Source organism: Triturus cristatus, chromosome 7, assembly GCF_964204655.1.
Source record: "Triturus cristatus chromosome 7, aTriCri1.1, whole genome shotgun sequence".
NCBI lineage: Eukaryota > Metazoa > Chordata > Amphibia > Caudata > Salamandridae > Triturus > Triturus cristatus.
The window spans coordinates 445,058,379-445,080,863 of NC_140590.1; the positions used below are offsets into that span (position 1 = coordinate 445,058,379).

The following is a 22,485-nucleotide window of genomic DNA, read 5'->3' on the forward strand; positions in this document are numbered from 1 at the left end:
CCAGAGGTTCCTGGCATCCTAAGCATTCCATCCACACTTATAAACCCCTGCACAAGGGAGAGTGAGTGAGCAAGAGTCTGGATGTGGAGAGCGACAACACCAGAAACATGGACCATTGAAAGGTGAAGCCACCTGATGGTTTAAGGACTTTGCCTACAGGGGATCTCCGGGACTAGCTGGATCTCTCCAAGGCAAGGGCTGCTGTCCTCCTTATGCCTCCCGATGACCAGTTGGGGGAAGACCTAGACTCCACTGCCTCCCACACGCTCTGTGAGATGACCAGGAGGCCATGAGGCCTGTGGAGGGCAGAGGAGAGAAGGCTGGGGCAGGGTGCCAGTGAAACCAGCTCCCCACAAAGCGTGCCCCTTTAGAGACCAGAAGGCCTGCTGGAAATACTCCTGGTGGCTAGAGCTTGCCACCAGGAGCAAAATGAGCCAAAGATCAAAAACAAATTGCCCATTTTAGCATGCCTAATAAGGAAAACGGACTGCCTAGGGCTCCACCGTTGCGCTCCAATTGACTCCTGGGGTGGGCCAGTGCTCACTGGTTGGCGCAAGGATGTTTGTCTTACCTTCCATGGAGAGAAGGACATGCGTGGGGCCCCCTCCCGAGAGCAAAATCGCCCTTGGGGACTGCCATCTCCCTGAGGGTCGGCACAGTAATCATGGGTCCCTGGACCCACTACAGTGAGGAACTGCCATAGAGGGCTATGAGTGCCGCCACACTCACCAACTTCTGATTCTGGTGTGGTCACACAGTTGGGAGCAACACTGAGCGCCTCCCCCCCGTGCCCATGTCTCGGGCAAAAGTTTATTTTTTTGCTATCTTGTGCAGCCAGGCTACTAACAATTTTGGCACTGCCTATTTCATGACTGCTTTGTAAACAGAATAATGTAAACAAAGAGTTTCCTCTCCAGGAGTTGAACGTGGGAGGTGGCCGAGCGTTGACGTTGAGTGTTAGTTCTCTTCCCTTATTGTGCATCATTGTCTCTCGTATCTCGTAGCCTGGCGGACCTCGAAGGATTTACAAGAGTGGCCGAGAAAGGATTAAGTGCACGGGTGGAAGAAGGGGATTTCGCCGGCTTGGTTCACATTATGGGCCACCTGATGGCTGTCAAGGACCGGCAGAGCAGCACAGATGAGATGTTCGAGCCCCTCAAGCAGTCCATCGAGTTGCTGAAGACGTATGAACAGGAGCTGCCCGAGGAGGTCTACAAGCAGCTGGAGGTTGGTGGATTTTTATCTTCATGTCATAAACCTAAACTCTGCTCCGATCAGCCAGCCCGCAGTATATATCTCCAGCAAGCACTGGGAATGGCAAATAATGGTCACCATGTTTACATGAGCTGAAGGGAAGCAAGTCTTTTATTAGGCCTGATTCATAAAAGGGTAGCGACCTAAGTGGAAACGGCTAATGGCGTACCAGTTCTGAACATAGAAAAATAAAAATAAAAACCTGCAGTAAAACTAGGACCACTAGGGCTCATAAATGAGCCTTTCATGAAATGTTCATATATCAACTGGGTACTCACTCGGCCTACCTTGGATTGGCCTGGAACCCTAACCCAGGCAGATCCGGACAGGCCGAGTACTCCATGATTCCTCTTTTGTCTATCTTTGGGACGGAGGCGGCCGCCTTGCTCCCACTGTGGCTTCAAGGTCCAGGTTGACATTTATATCCCATTCCCTCTTGATGTTGCGCTGGAGGGAGAAGTTGCAGCAGTTGTGGAGGCGGGCAACTTCACCGACAAAGAAGGTGGTGGAAAGACCAGTAAGGCAGAGAGCGGGAGGAGGCACCCAGGTAATTAGACATTATACTTCGAGCTCTTCTGTGCTTGCTTCCTACAGTTCTCACAATCTCCATAAGTGAGTTCCTTTTGGGTGGTGCTAGGGAGGATCAAAGTTGTGGCCCACTCAGTGTGCAGAAGTGAAGAAATGACTTCCCAGAAAATTGAGGGCTTATTTTTCATTCCTGGGACCTCTGAGATTGAAGGCCACGTGATCATCTTCTTCGTGTGTCATTGGCAATGACGTCAAAGGAACGCGCCTGCCATGTGAACTAAACGTTTACCTCTCTCAAAGAATTGAATTGTATTTCTTATAGTTATGCTGTTTGCTCTCAAGCTGATTGAACTGTGATTTCTAACCTGTAAAATAAGTAGATGCAATTGCCTCATGTGTGAAACTAGGCCCGCCATGAGACCAAAGGTTTCCACAGCCTCCGGAGACCTCGGTCTCCTTACTCTCCTGGTGGCATTTCAAACGTTCGTTTTATTGTATATCATATTACTTATTTTTAATATAGCCCCTCATACCTTATTTCTGACCTTTCGTAGTGCTGTAAATCCCAGATGTTACTGCTGCTCCGTTTAATGGTTATCTATCTAACGGCCTCTGCTGGTTGGAAGGATGCGTTTGCGTTGCCCGGTTTAGAGTTTGTGACATTCTTATCACTGCAGGTGACAGCGGTCAGCATTGACTCCTTGTGCCATCTTTCCTGCTTTTGTATCCGAATACGACATTGGTTATTATATGCTCTGTATTCAATCAAAACATGAATTTAAAGTGACATTTAAAGATGATCTAAAGTCACAAACGCAAATAATATAGTCATTTAGTCTAAATCCCCTGCCCTCAAATGTATACTCAAGGATTTCTCACGTGACCACATTTGACCTCACCCATGTCATCATTGAGGATAGCACACTATACTAAGTGCAAAGCCACATATTACATGTTCAACAGCATTGCCGATTGTGTTACATATGACATCAGCAATGGCAGTGAGAACTTCGCAGAGCTGCAGCATGTGTCTGTAGCCAGCTACATGCGACACCCATCCTTGCCCGTTCGCCCCTCCACAGACGTTTTAAGGCATGGGCATAAGGGGCTCTGGCCCTGGGCCCCAGCCTTTCGGGGGCCCCCTGATGGAGCCAACTCTGTTCTGCAGAGTCTTGCCCTGATGACCATGAATACTTTTTAAACAGATTGTTTAAAATATCATTTTCCTTTAATTCATTTTAATGTGGGGGATGGGTGGATCTATTTCAGACATTTTGCAGAGAAATAGCGTGTTGATGTTTCATGCAACCTCCATAAAAAATAAAAGCTCAAAACAGGACTTCACATGTGAGAAATGGGAGTGTGTCACAGAGATGAGCGGCAGCAACTTCAGTGAGCTGCTGCTGTGTTACAATATCTCAAAACACGTCACTATCCATAAATATTAGATGTAAAAACATTTAGAATTTGGACCAGTTTGCCTGTGTACTGTCAGTGACCGGGACAAAGAGGGATAAAAGACCTGAAATAAATAAATAAATGCATAGCTGTTCGCAACAGGGGACCCCAAAACACGTTTGTCCCAGGGCCCCCAAAATCCTTAAAATGTCCCTGCTTCCCTCTAGCCGTGCCACATACTTTCGTCTATTCTAGTCGGTGTCAAAGATCAATCCAAGCTCATGGGCAAACCTCGACCGAGTTTTGAGTCAATATAAGAGAATTTTGGGAGGGTGGAGAATGAAGGACTCTAAACCTAATTTCTTTTACCCTGTACACACTTTTGAGTTTGCATCATTTAGGCCACCAATATCACACTCCCTCTATCTTTACACTTGATTATTTCCCTATATGTGTCTTTTACGCCATGAATATTTTCTCAATAGCTGTCACAAGGTTGCTTAAAATATTAAACGTGCAGTCATTTAAAAGGTCACCATAGCTTCCTCCGAGCAAACTTGATGAAATACTACGAGTAGTATAGTGCCGTATTTTACGATCCGTGAATGCCGGAGGCATAATAGCGGGTGTGATTTTTACATAGCTATTCAGCTTCTTGCTTCTTCGTTCTCTCTCTTTTCTTTGAGATACGATCACTCGTTCCAGCACAAAAGGTCACTGCCCTGGACTCATGATAAAATATTCACAGTAACAAATTTTAATTTTTAATTAGGCAATTGGACTTCCTGCTCTGCTTGTCTGATCTAACACATATAATGTTTAAGTTTTGCTTACGCATGTTTGCTACCATGCAAAGTTTTTTAATTTAAATTCACCTGTTTTTGTCTTTAGTAATACTTTTCTTGAATTTCCTATATTCTTTTTCTCCTCTTAGGAGCGAACATAAGTCTTCTTATGATACAGCTCAGGCAATTGGGGTGGTGACCTGCTGCCGCCTGAAGCATCTCTTAAATACACATTTGTTCCTTGCTTTCAGTGCACAAATAAAAAATGCCATTACATTTACTTTTCCCGACAGGTACATGAGATGGAGGTGGTGGCCTAGGGTTCAAGCATTATATTTGAAGACAGTGGGCTTATCCCAAATGCATGACACAAACTGAAGTCGTCACATTACATCTCCCTGTCAATGCTTCAGTTTTACTTTGCTAAAGTGCTTGAGTGTAACAATTGTCTTGGCCTAGTGTTCTATTCTACGTCATTGTTATGACTGTGTCGAGGAGCCAAGAAAAGTTTTGTGAATTAAACTGACTAGCTATGTCCTGCAGGTTTTTTTTTTTTGCTACAAACCTCTGTGCCCACCGTAAATGCATTTGGAGCCAAAGTCTGCATCTGAAACTGGTTTACTTACGTCAGAATTTGTGTTTGTCGCGAGCTGAGACTGGAATTGTCATTTTACTAGAGTCATCATTGCTTTTGCATCTCACATCTGTTTCTAGGAGCTGCCAGAAAAATGGAACAATATCAAGAAGATGGCGATCTCTGTGAAGCAGCACGTGGCCCCTCTGCAGGCAAATGAAGTCACCCAGCTCCGCAGGAAATGTGCCAGTTTTGATGTACAGCAGTATACCTTCAGAGAAAGATTCCGCCAGGACGCTCCATTCAGGTAGCTCTGGAAAAACATGGCTATCAGCTGTCCATTTTTAATTTGACACGAAATGTTTGCTCTTTGCTCAGATTGGGTTTAACGCCCAGATTGAATGTTATTGTAATTGTATTTATATAGTGCTTACTGCCCCTGACGAGGCGTCGTAGCGCTTTACGGCGAGTAGAAAGCCCAGGGCTAGTTGTTAATCAAGTCCTTATTGTTAGCAATTGCAATTAGTCGTGCTCTCAAGAAGCAAATTGCATGTATTTACTTCGGTTACTTTTGATAGATCATATTAATAGTTAGGTGTGCTCATTTAGTGCTGGTTAGGTGAATGGTTGGTGAGATAGGCTGGCGAAGGTTAGGGAATGTTGGGTTTCATTGAAAGGGTTTTAAAGAGGAGAGGTTGTGATCTATGAAACGAGATTTCAGCCAATTGCAAAATTACAATAAGAGAGATTCAGGTAGGCAAACATGGGACTGAGAGGAGACTAGACTCAGAAATAGAAGGCATGCCGAGGATGGAAGGTAAGAAGAGGGTTACCGAAGAAAGAAAGGAGAGGAATCAAGCAGGAGTTAGTCAAAGTCGATTTTTCATGCACAATTTGAAAAGTATAGTGGGAGAAGGCTTTGTGAGATAGCAAGCAATCTGGGCCCGTATTACAGATAGGGCGCACTTTCCATGTTTGTGTCAGGGGCAACCATAAAGCAGGTGCACTGGTTGCAAACTTGGTTAGTGCACCCTATCTGGAAGAATGTGCTGCCCTCGGTGTAGCCGCAAACTCATGCTGCCCAAGGGCAGCGCATTCAAGAGAAATACAGAGCAGCTGTTTTAGAGCTGCTCCGTGTTTCTCTGTGCAGGCTTCAACCCGCCTGCACTTTTAAAGTGGATTAGAAATCCCTTTGCAGGCGGGTGCTGTCAGCGATTGCACCCACCTGCAATGGGATGTCTGGGGGGCCCATGGGACCCCCTTTTATTTCTTTAGAGAGCTGCCAACTTTTTGTGACCCACTTTCAATGCACCTTCTATAGGCATGCTAGCCTTTGCGCCCACATCAGATATACGGCAGGGTCGCGAAGGCAAAAAATGTCCCTCATTTGCATGGGGCTACAATCCCATGCAAATGAGGGAACTCCCTCTAATAATGGCGCTATAAGTGCGCCAGCACTATCTATATTACAGAAAGGGCCACATAAACATTTGCAGACCTTTCTGTAATACCAAAGTTCCCCTGGCACACGCAAAGCAGGTGCAAACACCTGTTGCGCCCCTGAGGCACTTGTGTAATACAACCCCAGGATGTAAGTTGTAGAAAGCAATAACATTATACACAATGCTCCATATCCAGGGCAGATAGCTCATAATGCAAATCAGAGAGTACACATCATTTAATGATCAACAGCCAAAGTCTACTGTGTGCCAAGCCTAAAACAGCCCTTTTAAACATATTCTGGATTATCCCAACCTTGGTACCGGGTCTGTATGCTGCACAAAGGGAGTGGCGCTGACAAAAAGGTCTCCTTTATAGATTTTCCCTCACTATTCTGTATTAAATTATTTTCACTTACTACAAATGACTTATTTGACACTGACTGAGAGCATGTTGGAACTGGCACATTCTGGTTGGCTGAGAGGACGCCCTAGCCAGGCAGAACCTACCATTCCAATCAGGGGTCTTTGATTACACTCACTGTATAACCTGCGCTCACCCTTGGGAAGCTTGGCTCTGAGTAGTCATCCTTATCACAAAGGCAATGTGTAAAGCATTGGCAAAGCACTCTCACAAAATGAATACACTGAGCGTCACAAAAGGACTTCACACTTTGTGTATGTAAATAAAGTTTGCATTCAACACACACATTAATTTTACACAACATGAACATCATGTAACTGTGGACCTAAATAAAAATTGGAACTATCACTAACAGTAACGAGGCCCAACCACGTTAAAATGACATCAGTAAATGCACACTTTGGAAAGATCCTACTTTACCCCCCCAGCATCCTTATGCAGTGCAAAACTTTTCAGAACTAGGCCCACCCTGGCAATTATTCTAATTCAATACCACACAGTTATAGGGTACACACCAGAACACAAGGATATCAGAAAAGTGTACCCACACGGATAAAAACCAATGTCAAACGTATTATTTTATTGGCATGGAATCAACCTGGAAAGCAGCACCGCCATGCGGTGGTATTAACAACATGCAGTCACTCCTACACTCTCACTCAGCACCGATGTGGGGTGCCACAGATATCAGGTAGGTCTATATGGAGCGCACTCGCATACACATGCACACAACACTGTAATGCGGTGCAACTCTTATCCTGCAAGCCAGTTGATAATGCACATGCAGACCCCGCGGCCCAAGCCCTCCTCCACCATTTAGCTAACCTGACTACCCTACACCCATGGGCTGGAGATAAAGAAAACCTTCCCCCCTGATTCTAGGCCAATCGTGGTCCATAGTCTTACTTAGTCAATGTCCCAGGAAAGAAGGTGGGGGTAAGTAGTAGGGCTAATTAGGCGCAGTTGACAAATTGAGGTTTTGCCACTACTTCAGAAGTTCACCCAAACTATGTGGAGCAGAAGGAGGCTGAGGGCGATAGTTGTGCAATCAAAGTATTCCACACTGGACCTTCTAGCACCAGCCCAGTTCTGCGAAGCATGGAGGTGGTCACGCAGTCTCTTGACCCACTTTCAATCGCTCTCGGAAGTGTTTCTCAGCCCGGTCAATTACTCTCACCACCTGGGCCAGATACGGGCAATACTACCTGACTATACGAAGTTGTCAGGCCGGGTAAGTAGAGGGCAGTTGGTTCGCCGCACTGTGGACACAAAAGGAACAATTGATGAATGGGGGATGAAGCAGGGGAGCTCTCAGAAGAAGGAGGCACCCCATCAGACACACATCGATTAAAGTAGCACCCAGGCAATCTGGGCACAATGGAACATGAATCCCCTCCTCTGCACCTCCTTGGAAATGAGGCATAACGTATGGTGCGCATTGATACAAGTTGCACCAGACTTTTCCAGTCACACACAATAAAGAGTCACAAACTCAGTACCTACCTGGAAATGAGGCACAATGTCTGGTGTGCATTGATCTGAGTTGCACCAGACAATTCCGGTCACACACACAATGAAGAGTTGCAAATTCCATACCCACCTGAAAATGAGGCACTACATCTGGTGCACGTTGCTACAGGTTGCAGCAGACAATTTCGGTCACACACAATGGTGTGTTGCAAATTCCGTATCTCCCTTAGAAATGAGGCACAACGTCTGGTGCGCATTGATATGGGTTGCACCAGACAATTCCAGTCACTTACACATATGCAAGTTCAGCAGTTCTGCACGCGGTAGAATGAGGCACTACTATGGGTACACCCTCACTTCTGAAGGTTGCAACCTGTGAACCATACACCGCAAGCAATGAGCATGCAGTCGGTGTGTCGCACAAGAGAGATGCAGTATGATCGATGAAGGGGGCCTCGAGGTGTCCTGCAACCGGTGCATCCGCTCACCACCAACAAGACGCTTATGCTAGTTGAGGCCTCACGATGCAGAGGCCACACTTCTGAGATGCAGGAAGTACTTTTCGGGCTATGCACAGGGCAATACAGTCTCCAAGCACAATACTTAGTTTCACACTTATGCTACGCTACCAGTTGGAATCCGGCAGATGATATGGGCACTTAAGAGGGCACCGCTCTACGGGTGTCACAAGGCAACAGTGTTGGTCCTTCGCGGGAGGTCATTGATGTCCCTGAGACCTCCACAAGAGAACAAGGGGCAGGCCAACACGCCCTTGGAGAGCACACTTCAAGGTGCAACACAGCAGCAGGTAGTCAGCCCAGGCCATCCACTATTCAGGAAGGGTGCACTGGCCTTTCCAATGGTAGTAATCCTCCTTGTGCACAATGTTAATGTTCATGTTACAGTAGTTTTGTAAAGCTCAAACAAATACCCAAAGGTATTGAGGTGCTAGCACTGTGGGAGAAAAAACATGAACCCTAAAAGAATTACTTAGTGAAAAAGCCAGGCTTTCAAAGACTTCCTGAACTGGAGCAGGTTAGGGATAAAGTGAATGTGAGGGGGAAGTAGGTTCCATTCCTTGGCTGTGGTGTTCACAAAGCCCCTTCCTCCCCAGTTGGTTCATTAAAACCTTTGGACCAACAATTTCCTAGTTCTCAAGGATCTCAGATTTCTCATTGGGCTATACTATCTAAAAGATTGTTTAAAGAACTCTAGGCCACTTCCATAAAGAGCCTTTTGGGCAAGGCAGAGGGCCTTGAACTTGATGCACTGCCTGTCAGGCAGCCAATGAAGTTTGATGGCTTGTGATACTGATTTATTTTTGGGGATCCCTGTTAGCATTCTAGCCACTGCAGTTTGCAAAACCTGAAGTCTATTAAGGTTTTTATGGTGCTTATTAGAAAATCAGGCATTGCAGTAATCTAAATTTGCTAGCACTAATGCTGTGATCACTGTTTTGTGGGCATTGGAAGAGATGAAAGGGGAGATCTTACTGAGCATTCTTAGAACCAGGAAAGCAGAGGACTTGATAGCCTTAACCTGCAGTCCGACAGTTAAATGATTGTCCGTAACCACCCCCAGGCTTCTGAACTTAGTGATTGGTGTGGGAAAGGCACCCATTTCCTGTGGCCACCAGGGCAGGGCCATACAGATAGATTGTTTCCATTCAAGATGACCTCTGTTTTACATGAGTTATACTTGTCACAGTTTATGTTCTTTCAGTAGCCAATGGCTGCCATACTATCATAAAACTTTACTCCTGCTGGGTTATTAGAAAAGGACATAGCTACCACCAGATGGCTGTCATCAGCATATGTGGTAAGTTCCAGCCGAAAGATCTAATAAGAGTGGCCAAGTGTTAAACATAAATGTTAAATAAAATGGGGCTGAGTAAGGACTCCTGCTGGACCCCGCAGGGCAGACAAAAAAGGCTTGAACACAAATGGATTTAAAGCCACAACGTGTTTTCTGTCTGATAAAAAACAACTCCTATCGTTTCAGAGCTGAACCCTTGAAACAGACAGCCCAGAGACGGTTAGAAAAAATCTTAGGATGGACCATATCAAAGGCGGCCAATAAATTGAGGAGTACAAGTGCTGCACTACCACCTCAATCAACTATTGCTCTTATCTCTTCAGTGATATTAAGAGCAGTTTTGGTACTATGACCACTTCTAAACCCAAATGGAGTGGTATATAACAGGTGGATGTCGGATAGAAATTTGGCTACTTGCTAGTTCAAGGCTTTTTCTATTATCTTAGCTGGAAATGGTAGCCAGGACATGGACTAATGGTTGTTTGGGTAAATGGAATTTAAATTTGACTTTTTTTAGCAGAGGAAGTATAGAAGCCTCCTTCCAGATTGTAGAAAAATATCCTGATTACAACATGGAATTGAAAATATTGGTCAGACACAGGGAAACAGTTCCCCAGGCAAAGTTAATGATAGTCAGAGGACAGAGGACCCTATGTGAGCCTGATTTAGTAGTTCTGATGAGAGTAATCACCTGTTATAGTGATAACTGTGAGAAATAAGTGAATTTAGGGCTCTCCTCAGGTAGGGTCAATTTAGTTGGGCCTTCTGCATTTGTTGCCATATTTTGATCAAATTATAAACAATGTGGACAACTTTATTCCTAAAGAAATTGGCCAAGGTGTCACTGAAATCCTGACTGTTATTAGCCAGAATGTTCTTAGTGGTTGAAACCAAGTTGGACTCTACCCGGAAAAGCTCTTTGTAGAAATTCTTAGCCGCAGTTACTTTTTGCATAAAGTATAATGATTTTTCCTTAAGCATAAATGCTTTATATTTCTTTAAGCATGATTTGTATTTCTCTTTTTCTGTGTAATTTTATTTATCATCATCATCATCATCATCATCATCAAATACTTTATTTTCGATCACATGGATCTTATAAAGTGCGAAGTGCAATACAGAATAAAAATTATATACACAGTAAAAGTTATACACAAAGCAATATACAGCAATGATTAAAAAAAAATTACAAAGATAAAAATCTATAAAAACTTCCCAATGCAGAGGTTTACAAGAGCAGAATAAAACATTTGGAACGCTTGATCCATAATGCATACCAGAATCTAGCCAGTCCAAAAATCAACACCCTGCGCGTATCGGTGGCTAGGTTTCTCTTAACGTCCAAATAATGCCCCGGTCCCACCAGTCTACATAAGAGCACAATCCACTTGGCTCGCAGGGTTTTATAATAGGGGCAGAAAAATAACAAGTGGATTATTGTCTCTGAGCAAGTGTTACATGCAGGGCAATTATCGTCACTAGAGGAATTTCTGCACCACTTTTTACAAAATACTTTTGTTGGCAAAGTTTTAAAACGGTATTGAATTAATAATTTCCGAGCCAACGGCGGTACGATTTCATCAATAGTTTCCTCAGAAAAAGGTACGGATTTAAAATGTATAAAAAGTTCGGTCAGAGAACCTGCCTGTTTGGTCGCTTCCTTCTCCATGATACTATCCAAGTATATCTTTTTGAGTCTGCATTTTGGGATTTCACACAAGTTTTTGGGGGTTGACCAATACTCATCTATCCCAAGGCCCATCAGTAATTTCTTCAATAGTGTAAACCATGGGATATAATTGACCTGCAGGCGTTTTAATATGCCAATCGTCTCCGCTCTATATGGGATAAGTTTGTCTACAGACCACAGGCGATGCCAGAACATAATCTGCTTATAACCCATCTCGTGCTCTAATGCTTTCTGGCCTTGGTCTAAAAACAGAGGAGCCAGGGGAGGCCTGGCGGGGAAGTTTACCATTGATCGAATTAACTTATTTTGGACCTGTGCGAGGGGGTTAGTATTACAGATTCCCCACAATTCCGCCCCATATAGGATTCCTCCCAATATTTTGGGGTTGTAAATTTCTAACACTGGAGCCACTCTCCTGGACACTTTTTTTTAATGTAACTTCCCTAAATGAGCAGTTTGCTGAATTGAAGATAGTTTGGCTTTTTCAGTTTGGGGAACCCAACTTAGATTAGAGGTAAGATGGATATCCAAATAATCAGATTCAGGAACTTGTTCAAGGGCAATACCTCCTACGTAGATCTGCCTCTTGGATTGCTTAGAGGTCCCCTTCGAAAAAATCATGTATTTGGTCTTTTGCTCATTTAACACCAGGCCATAGTCATTGCAGAATTTAATAAAATTCTTCAGTAATTTTTGCAACCCAAAGGGGGACTTGGATATTAAAAGAGTATCATCCGCGAAGAGTAGGGCTGGTACTCTTCGCTCTCCTACCTCTGGGGCATCACATCCATCTTTATCCAGGTAGTTAATCACCCCATTAATAAAAAGCGAAAACAAGGTAGGCGCTAGAACGCACCCTTGTCTTACTCCACAGTTGACAGGGAATAGCTCAGTGAGCTCAATATTATACCCCTACCTAACTTGAGCAGTGTTGGAGGAGTGGAGCTGAATTAGGATTTCTAATAAATTGTGTGGCAACCCCATTTCGGCCAGCACTCTCCACAACTTTGCCCGTGGTACCAGGTCAAATGCAGTTCGTAGGTCCACGAAAGCTACATATAATTTGCCCCCTCTGACATTAACCTCCCTCCAATAGATGCACAGGAAGCGAATGACCTGATCCAATGTGCTAATATTAGCACGCAACCCTGCTTGTAGATCGCTCAAGATGTGGTGTTCAGTGATCCATCCCGGCACACGATGAAATACCTGTTTACAAAAGATTTTCTGCAGTGAATCTATTAGATTTATGGGTCTGGCCGGGCTTGCTCTATTGCCCTTTTTAAAAATGGGGACAATCTCCGCTATTTTCCATGATCGGGGATGTCCATTCCTGCTAATACTGCATTTGAGATCATATTAATATATGGGACCCAAGAAGTAAGATCATCTTTATACAGGTCATTTAGGATGCTGTTAGGGCCTGGGGCTCTAGCTAAAACACAAGAACAGATTGCTGCCCTGGTTTCTTCCCTAGAGAACACCAGGTCCTCCTCAGATTTTCCCCCGTTGTTCCCCCAATCCGCTGGTGGTATCTCCTGCTCATGATCACCCTGGGCGTAAAGCCCCCCAAAGTGGGTCACCCATTCACCTGGTTGGACTATATACTGCAGTTTCGGCACCCTACCATTAAGCCAAAAGACCACCTGATTCCAAAAAGATTTAGAGTCCTTAGCTTATTCTTTCCGCCATTGTCTCTCCTGTCTTCTGCATGCCTGCTTCTGAAGTCTTAAGGTTCTCAGTGAACCAAGGAACAGAGGGTTTACCTTTCCGTGAGTTACTGATTTTAAGAGGCGCAGAAATGGCTACAGCTGAATGAATCCATTCAGTATAAGTCAGAGAGGAATTTTCCAAGTTATCAGATGGGGTGGGGCATAGAGTCCCCTAAAGTTTTATTCAAAACATCTGCCTGTCTTTTATTCCATACACAAGATTTAAGAGCCTGACTAAAGGATTTATCTGGAGTAGTTTTCAATTGAGGCTTTATGTCGAACATCACCGCAAGGTGGTCAGACCCAATTAGAGGAATCGGTGCTTTCATGACCACTTGGGAATTATTGGAAAGCACCCCATCCAGCGTTTGCCCTGCTCAAATGGTGGGATTCGTAACTAATTGAGACAGCCCTATACCCTCCAGAGTCTCAGTGAGGGTGACCGCATCGCTGTCTTCAGAGTTTTATAAAATGTAAGTTAAAATCTCTGAGCTAGTTGATGTCCTTAGCAGTCAAACCTTCCTCCAAGAGAGAGCCCACATTTTGTTTAAAAATGTTTCTCGGTCCTGGGGCGGGGAGGTGGGCGGATAAACTAAAATGCCCCTAAAAGATAGTGTATTAGAAAGTCCCACATTAAATTTAAAAGCTTCACATTTGGATGTGGGCAATTGTTCGATAACCCCCACAACAGATTCCTCTGGCAATGTGCACCACGCAGCTCCAGGATCTTTGGTTGCACGTCCCCACAAGTGTATCTCCAGCCTGCTGAAGTATGGCACCCGCAGTTATACTGTAGTGTGCCTTTGAAGTTGGGGATTGGGTAAGAGGGGTTCCCTTTGAACCACAGATGTCTTCCCTAAATTTCAGTCTTGTCTGCCATGTGGCAGTGGAATGCAGGTCTTAATCTATAGTGGGGCTATGATTTGGCTTCCCAGAGACCAAGCGTCAAAACCTCTGACTCCATTATATACAGCCAGGCCTCAAATGGCAGAGGTCTGTCATTCCATTTGCATGCCCAATGTTTGTAGCTGTCTCTGGGGAATGCACTTTGTAGAAGTTAAGCTATTAAAAACAGATCCCTCTTTACCACCGGAGAGTGTTTGTCATTGTGAATCCCATGATAGGAAACATCATGAGGCTGCTCCACTGTAAGCCACTATTGCAGTTTGAAGTCATTTCAACCATTCCCCCATGTTAATCTATGGGAAGAGCAAACCTCATAGGTAGTGAAAACACACCTTGGTATTCTTCACTACCTGGGCAGGGAACAAACATGTGTACCTGCCCTGCATTTCACCTTCCACTTGCCTCACCCCTTAAGACTTAACCCAGCAGTGCTATAGTGGTAGTGAAATGTCCGCTCAGTATTTGCTAGTAATTTAGAAAGGCCAAACTGAGCATAAGTGCAATGGTGCACACACTGGCCTGCAATGGCAGTATTGACACATTTTAAAAACCTCATAGGTTCAAGTGTGCACCCACCGGCACGCAATGGCAGTCTGGAGACATGTTTAAAAACATTAAGCACCTTCCTAATGTTTGTAGGAAGGGTGCACACACTTTCCCTCTGCATTTACAGTTGGAAAGTGCCCAGAGCCCTAAGGTCACTTAAAGAGAATCAGCAAAACCCCGGTGTTGTCCTATGGGAAGAGCGGACCTTCTAATTAGGGAAAAACCACATGGGGGTTCTTCACTACCTTGGCAGGGAACACCTATGTGCTTTTGCTCTGCCTTTCGCCTGCCTCTTGCTCCATCCCTCAGGACCTACCCGAGGGGTGCTCTAGTGGTAGTGGAAGGCCCACTCAGGGTTGGCTGATGAGTTAGAAATGCCAACCTGAGCATAGGTGCAACTGTGCACCCAGAGGCCTGCAACCGTAGTCTTGATACATGTTTGAAAGGAAATTTTGGCCGGTGGCACAATCAGTGCTTTGTCCAGCCATTAGCCAGTGCTGTACCTGCTCTGGGTATGTGGCATACCTTTTTACAGGGTACTCACAGGTACAACACCTAAACCAATCAAGAAAGAACCACTTCCTTGTATGGAAAGAAAGGGCATGTGCGCTTTCACATTACATTACAGTGGGAAAACGCACAGAGTCCTAAGGCCACGAAAAGAGAATCAGCAAAAACCAGAAGGAGAAAAAGCAAAATGTTTTAGGCAAATCTCTAAGAAGGGCCATGTCCAACGGAGCAACTTGCCAATGTTCAGTTAGATTAGCATGCTGTTTTGTCACCTAATTCCGTTCTAATTTGTTTCTACGGGACAGCAGAGCACCACTGATACAAAGGTACCTAAAGCTTACGTCCCAAGTCTATGCTGTTTGTGTGTTTGGCCAGTGTAGTAAATCAATTGTAATGTATAAATGAAACAAACTAATGGAGGCCTGTGGGTTCCACTTTGGAAGTCCCTGGTCTGTTCCTGTGCACAAGACCGCGTTGTGTTTTTGTTCCCAGACAGTGAAAGTGTATAAGGAGGAAGGACATCTAGGCACTAAAGTAGGACAAAGGAAACAAGGCTCCTATTGAAATTCCATTATCTCCTTTAGCGGAGATGAGTTGCTGATTAGTCTACCGGTAGCACTGCCATTTGGTGATGGGGGCCTGTAATTATTCAGAGTGAGAAATTAGAAGGGTTAATTAGGCGAGAGCAGCCTTTTGTTTCTCTCAGGATCAGTGTCTTTCTGGCTGCCCATAGCCACATGCAGGTAGTTCACACCTCTTTGTGGGTACTCCAGACTAGAGATTATGCTTCTGTGAGAAGCCTCACTGTGCAGAAAGGATGCATATGCAAAACAGCCTAGAAAGAGACTTGAAAAAAGGGTAGCCACCCCAAACTAGTTCTGTGTATCTGCCTGTACAAATATGAACATTGTGCATCCTGCATACTGTGAAAGCGGGGACAGGGCGAAGAACGAAAGGTCTTTCAACTTTGAAATAAGTCAGTTTTATTCCACAAGATGCTGAAAGTATGCTTAACCTACTGACCAGAGCAGGAGTTGGCGGCTGCTCAGCTATGGCCTACACCTTGCACAACCAGCTGAGAGTTATGGCCTCAAAGTGGTCTCCCATGAGTGACAAAGACTGACAGAGCCATGCACACAGCGAGGCTGGTCGTGTTAAGGACTTTGTAGTGCTTCACGGAAGGAGTGAGGTGTAAATTCTGAGTTAGACATATAAGTGAGCCACACCACCAAGCAATGTTTCAGACAAGCAGTGCCTTTAGTCTACGTCTGTGGAATTTACTGGGACATGGAGAGCCCCATAATTCAAATGGAGAGAGATGGTCTCCTTGTGGCAAAAACGATATATGAGCTTTTTAACTGGGGCATGGTGCGCCCTGCACTACACAGGGACAGATAAGGTTTAATCGAAGCACCCAGCTCGATTGGTGAGGTAGTGAGGATTAGTTTCCTCGACACGCATGGAGTCATGTGTTCCAGTGCCCGAGTCACACACTGCACAGGGATGGATAAGGTTTGCTTGTAGCACACAGCACGAAGGTGGACCTATTTTGCAGGTGCATGGTGAGCCATACACTTTGCTTGTGACAGCACACAGAGTGAGATGCAGGCCAGTGTGTGGCACAGAGGAAGAGATCTGGGGAAGTACTGGCGCTAGTTGAGCCCCACACCACCCAGGAGTTGAGACTGTCTGCTAGTTATCCACAGCAAAAGAAGTGTTGGAAAATGGAGCTACATATGAGAAAACATTTTGTCTGCATAACAAAAAGTAGCAAGATGCATACAAGCTACACCTTCCTCGATTCCCATGGCTCTGTATTAAAACGTCTCAGGTTGGTAGGGTGATGGCCAACCCCAGTCACAATTACTACAGCGATATCTACAAATACTACAGCAATTCCTTAGGGCAAATTAACATTTATGTTCCTCACAATGTCATGTTTTCATCGTCAAAGTTTTTGTCCAATTCATCTTCCATACAATATACCCATCAATGTGGAGTAGGTTTTCCTTTTCATGAGAACTATAGCAAAGAAGAATTTTAGCACATTTATTGTTGTGATTTTCATAATGTTTTCAGTTACTATTTCGAATTTCAACAAAAATGCTAAAAATAACATCACTATCAGTCACATGGCATTATGGATATTCCTAGATTCTGGTTCGTATGAATGCTTTACTGGTCAGTTTCAGCTAAACAGAGCCTTTTTGCACTGAAAAGGGAAATCAGCTCATAGGAAAAAACTAAAATAAGTGTTCACTCATGGAAATTGGTTATGAAAGAGAAACCTCAAACAAAGAAGACGCACATGTTCTGAATTTGAGAAGGAGCATACGTGATTAACAAAGCTCAATGGCAGAAATTTGTATGTACGTATGTATGTTTGTATTTGGTATTTTGTGGTGATGTGACTGAATCAAAGAACTGTTAACATTCTGTGATGTCATTTGGAATATTATGTTCAGCATATTTCTATGGCGCAAACCTAGTCAAAAGGTAGCAGAGCACTGAACGTAGTCAAAGGCAAGGTGGAGAGTAAAAGGAGAGGAAGCCAAGTTGTGGATGGTTAATGCATTGTGAAGTAGTGTTCTTGAAAGAGGTGAGTCTTCAACTCTTTCCTAAATTGGAGCAGAGTTTGGGCAGTCCTGAAGAATATGGGGATGTCATTCCAGATTCTAAGTGCAGAGATGAAAAATGCCCGTGTTTTAAAAAAAAAAAATGTTTATACTTAGTCTGAAGTCTGATTGTGTACTGGCTGCGGGTGTGCTGTGAACCAACAGAGATACATGCATTTCCAGTTCAAAGCAGGGACGTTTTATGGCATGGGCAAAGTGGGCTATTGCCCAGGGTCCCAGCCTTTCACGGGGCCCCCTGATAGAGCCAGCTCTGTTCTGTAGATAGTCTTCTCCTGATGACTTTGAATAATTCTTAAACAGATTGTTTCAAATAGCGTTTTCTGTTCATGTATTTTTATTCAGGGTAATGTGTGAGGGTCTATTTCAGACATTTTGCAGACAAATATGTTGTTGTTTCATGCAACATTCATAAAAGTGTTTCATTTAGATCCAAACAGGATCTCACATATGAGAAATAGGAGGATGTCACAGTGATTATTTGCAGTAGTATTATTGAGCTTCTACTGTTTTACAATAATTGAAAACACACTTCACTATCCCTGAATATTAACTTAAAACACATTTAGAATTTGAACCAGTGTGTCTGTGCACTGTTTGTGATCTGGCCAAAGAGGACACAAGAGAGCTGAAACTGGATCATAAATTCAAAGCTGAACCGCACAGGGCCCCCCAAAATACTTTTGTCCCAGGGCCCCCAAAATCCTTAAGATGTCCCTGGTTCAAAGTAACCACTTGCGTGGGTTACATTAATATAGTTTGTTGGACCTGTAACACACAGGCTCTAGGAAGAGAAAGTGGGAATAACCACAGTCTCTAGGAAGTGCCGGAACACAGTTGCAAATGATAGGCAAGAAACACAGTCTTGGATAATAACTGGGTTAGTAAACAAGTTGGTAAATAAGCTTTAAAGTGGGCAGGTTAGCACACAGACCCCAGTGGTGGGTGGAAAGGTGGACTACCTCACATCAGTGCCCACAGACAAGGCACAGGTGTGTTAGCACACAGGGCTCAGAGATCAGCCAACAAAAATCTCCAGAATCAAAGTCAATGTTAGTGAATAGGACAGGATGGGATAGTATTTATACAGCGCACTAAAACCAAAAGGTGTCAAGACGCTGGGCGAGCGGAAGAGAGACCAGCAACAGACAGCTAAAAGGGAAAGAGCCAGGTCTTCAGAAGTTTCCTGACGACCTGGAGTAAGTCAGCCGTGGTGATAGAAGGGGCAGAGAGTTGCAGAGTTTAGCGTCCACCACTGAGAATGAGCGGCCACCCCATTTGGACCTATGGAATCTGGGAAGAGACAAGTTTTTTATGATTGGAGGATCTCAAGGCTCTTCCTGGAGTGTACCATTGGAACAAGGTTTTAATGTGTGGTGAGCCTTTGCTATGCATAGCTTTGTACACCAAGTTCAGAGCCTTGAAGGAGATGTGCTTCCTGATAGTAGGCCAGTGCAAAGCACGGATTCCTTCCCTGGCAGACTGGTGTTTCGGGTTGTTAAGAATTAGCCTTGCTGCAGCGTTTTGCACCACCTGGAGCTTGTTCAGAGAACCTGTACTGGCATTAAGGTACAATGCATTGCAGTAGTCTAGCCAGGAAGTAACTAGTGCAATGATGTTGGGCCGATGTAGCTCTGAAGGGATGCACGGCAACATTTTGTTCAAAATTTTAAGAATAGAGAAGCAGGTACTAACTGTACGGTTCACCTGGGTGTCAAAAGACTGGCCCTAATCAAAGAGGACTCCCAGATTTTTAGCCATTTTAACCAGACCAGGAAGGGGATCACAGTTTGTGGACCACCAAGCAGCAGACCAAATAGAGGTCTGAGGGCCAAAGACCAGAACCTCGGTTTTGTCCGTATTGATTTTAAGAGAGTTGTCCTTCATCCAGCATATTATGCTGGACATATGAGAGCACCTGAAAGCCGAAAGATCTTACCAATGAAGCCAGGGGGTTACATAAAGATTAAAGAGAGTGAGGCTGAAGGAAGAGCCCTGAGGGACCCCACACGGAAGGCCAAAGGCCTCGGCTTTGAACCCACCACAACTGATGACATTGGTTCTGCCGTTCATGAATGAGTGAAGAAGCTGCAGGGCCCTCCCGGTGACTCCTGCTTTCCACAGTCACTGAAGCATGTGAACTGGGGAAATAGTATTGAATGCCACCGAGAGGTCAAGCAGAATTAACACCGCAGATACGCCTTAGTCGATCTGCATACAAATACAATCTGAGGCTGCTACCAAGGCGGATTCTGTACTATGACCTGCCCGAAAACCATTCTGGGAGCTGTCAAGGATGTCTTGAGATTCAATATGTTTCATAAGCTCAACATTGACACATTTTTCCTGTATCTTGGCTGGGGCAGGTAGGAGGGAGATTGGCCGAAAGTTCTTCAGCTCTAAGGGATTGGCGTTGGGATTCTTAAAGAAAAGTGAGACAATCGCTTCCTTCCAGATGATTGAATATTGCCCAGACAGAAGAATGTTATTGAAGACTTTGTACAGGAAATCGGCTATAGGGTCAGGAGCAAGTCTGACCGTACACAGCATTCAGGGGTCTGTGGGAGCTCCAGATTCAAGGCTAAGTAAGAGTTGCTTTATGCGAGGTACTGTAATAGGAGGAAAAGATGCAAGAGCCAGCATCCCAGGAGCCTGGCTGGGCTTTCCCTTGGGAAGAGTCATGTTTTACCCTTCGGCTGCCTCTGTGGCAAGGTCAGCTTCCTCGTTTGGGGAGAACTCGTGAAAGATTTTCAGGACTTTCTCCTGGAAGAAGAGTGCTATGTCGTCACAGAAGTCTTGGGTGGGATTCAGGTGCTGTGATCCCGGAGGTTCAGCAATCTCCTTAATATCTTTGAAGAGCATGCTGGAGAAATTATCAGCTGACACAATCTTGTCAATGAAATACTGGGATTTGGCCTGGAAGATGGCAAGTTTATAGTTCCACAGGAAAGATCTCTGCTTGACTTTTTCCCGAAGGCGAGGATCCGCACGCCACCTCCGTTCTTTCCTGTGACATAGGCGTCTGAGACCCATGAGCTCTTCTGAGAACCACCGAGCTGAGGGTTTAGCTCTTTTAATGGCACATCTTTTGACCGGAGCAACAATGTCCAGTGCCTTGGTAATCCAATTGCATGGGGGGGAGAGTGGTGGAGTTACTGGCTGAGGCTAAAACGAAGACAGCCTTTCAGTCCCTGGCCGTGACCTTGTTCAGTCTTCTACATTGTATGTTTTTAGGGGGAAGACATGTAATGGTTTTAGTGGGGGGGAGGGATAGTGACATTGAACTCAACCAACCAGTGGTCAGCCCAACTGAGAGGCTGAACTGCATCAATCTTAAGACTGCTATGGTTGGCAAACATGCCGTCCAGAGTATGACCAGCCCTATGGGTGGGGGAGTGAACAAGTTGTTCAAATCCCATGAAACCCATTTTCTGAAAACATCTTTTAATGGTCTTCTCAGAATGAGGAGCAAGCCAAGCTATCCAGTGGATACAGAGTGGTCAGAGGAGTCAGGAAAAGCAGTCAGACAATATGATCAAGGAACAAAGCCAATTCAATTCTCAGGTCTTCTTTAGGTCTATGTACTTTTGGATGCTTTATGCCTTTATGCTTCAACTGTGCTACTTCACAGGAGAAGCTCTGTAAAACATTAAAAGTAGATGCTGTTGTGGGAAGACAGGTAATCAGGGTAGACGAAGCACTGACACTAGATTAATTTTTCCCTTCTTGTCTAGGATGCCTATATTAACAATTTTTGACTTTCTTCCTTAATAATAATAATCCACATTCGTAAAGCGCAAACAATCACCCTTAAGGGTCTCTAGGTGCTGGGGGCCGTCGGGAAGAGTAAGCAAGCTATTGCCCAGAGTCACATGGTGCTGGGCTAATCTGCCACCGGCGCCGGGGATCGAACCGTGATGCCCAGATTCCGGAGTCAGTCGCCCTGGCCGCGGCGCACACCTCTTCCCTTATAGTACTATTAGTCTTGCTTTTCTTATTATAAAAGCAAACCATCCACCAGGAAATGAAAAGCGCAAGCTTCTCACTTCCGTACCCTGGACAACTTCAGAGTTAAAGCAATCTCAGGCACAGAGGCATATCTGATGATATTTTACTTCTGACCCATGTATTCTGAAATGCTAGGGATAACAAGGGGCCTCCTGTCTCTCAGTTATAGAGCGCCACAGCCATATTTAATATCTTGAAACTTAGTAAGTAGTTTATGCATTTTAAGTCTTATGCACTGTGTACTTGAACTACAAACTAAAAGTAAACTTAAAAGCATCTTGATGGTTGTCCAGAGCTGTTTAGCAATATGCTAATAAGTGTTGACAGTAGTTTGCTCTGGTTTTCAAATGGGTTTCAAGATTTGGTAACACTGTGCAGCAGCCTAAACCAACACCAGAGTGAGTGTCCTGCTTTTGCATGCCTGCGGTGCATCCACATGGGATCTAACAGAACAACTGTTTTTGTTGGCCTTAGGACCCTGTGCATTTTCCCACTACTAGCCAGTGCTAAGGTGCTTGTGCTCTCTTCTCTAAACATGGTGGAAGTGGCTTATACTCAATGGGTATAGCTAATGTACTTATATGTCTCTGGTAAAGTGGAACAACATGTACCCAGAGCCTGTAAATTAAATGCTACTAGTGGACCTGCAGCTCTGATTGTGCCACTCACTTAAGTAGCCCTTTAAAGATGGCTCAGGCCTGGCAATACTGAGACTGTGTGTGCAGTTTAAACTGACATTTCGGTCTGGCAAAGTAAACCTTTTGCTAGCCCAAGCCTTTCTTTTTAATACATA

The 22,485-nt window shown here is 44.6% G+C and overlaps 1 protein-coding gene across 1 annotated transcript in view; it reads left to right on the plus strand.

The window, feature by feature from the left end:
- Window positions 1-22,485, plus strand: part of DNAH9 (dynein axonemal heavy chain 9) — a 1,479,259-nt gene that overhangs the window by 354,440 nt on the left and 1,102,334 nt on the right. The window contains exons 18-19 of the mRNA XM_085616775.1: window positions 1,005-1,227; window positions 4,680-4,846. Of these exons, the coding sequence (XP_085472901.1) occupies window positions 1,005-1,227; window positions 4,680-4,846 (390 nt within the window). The remainder of the gene's footprint in view (window positions 1-1,004; window positions 1,228-4,679; window positions 4,847-22,485) is intronic.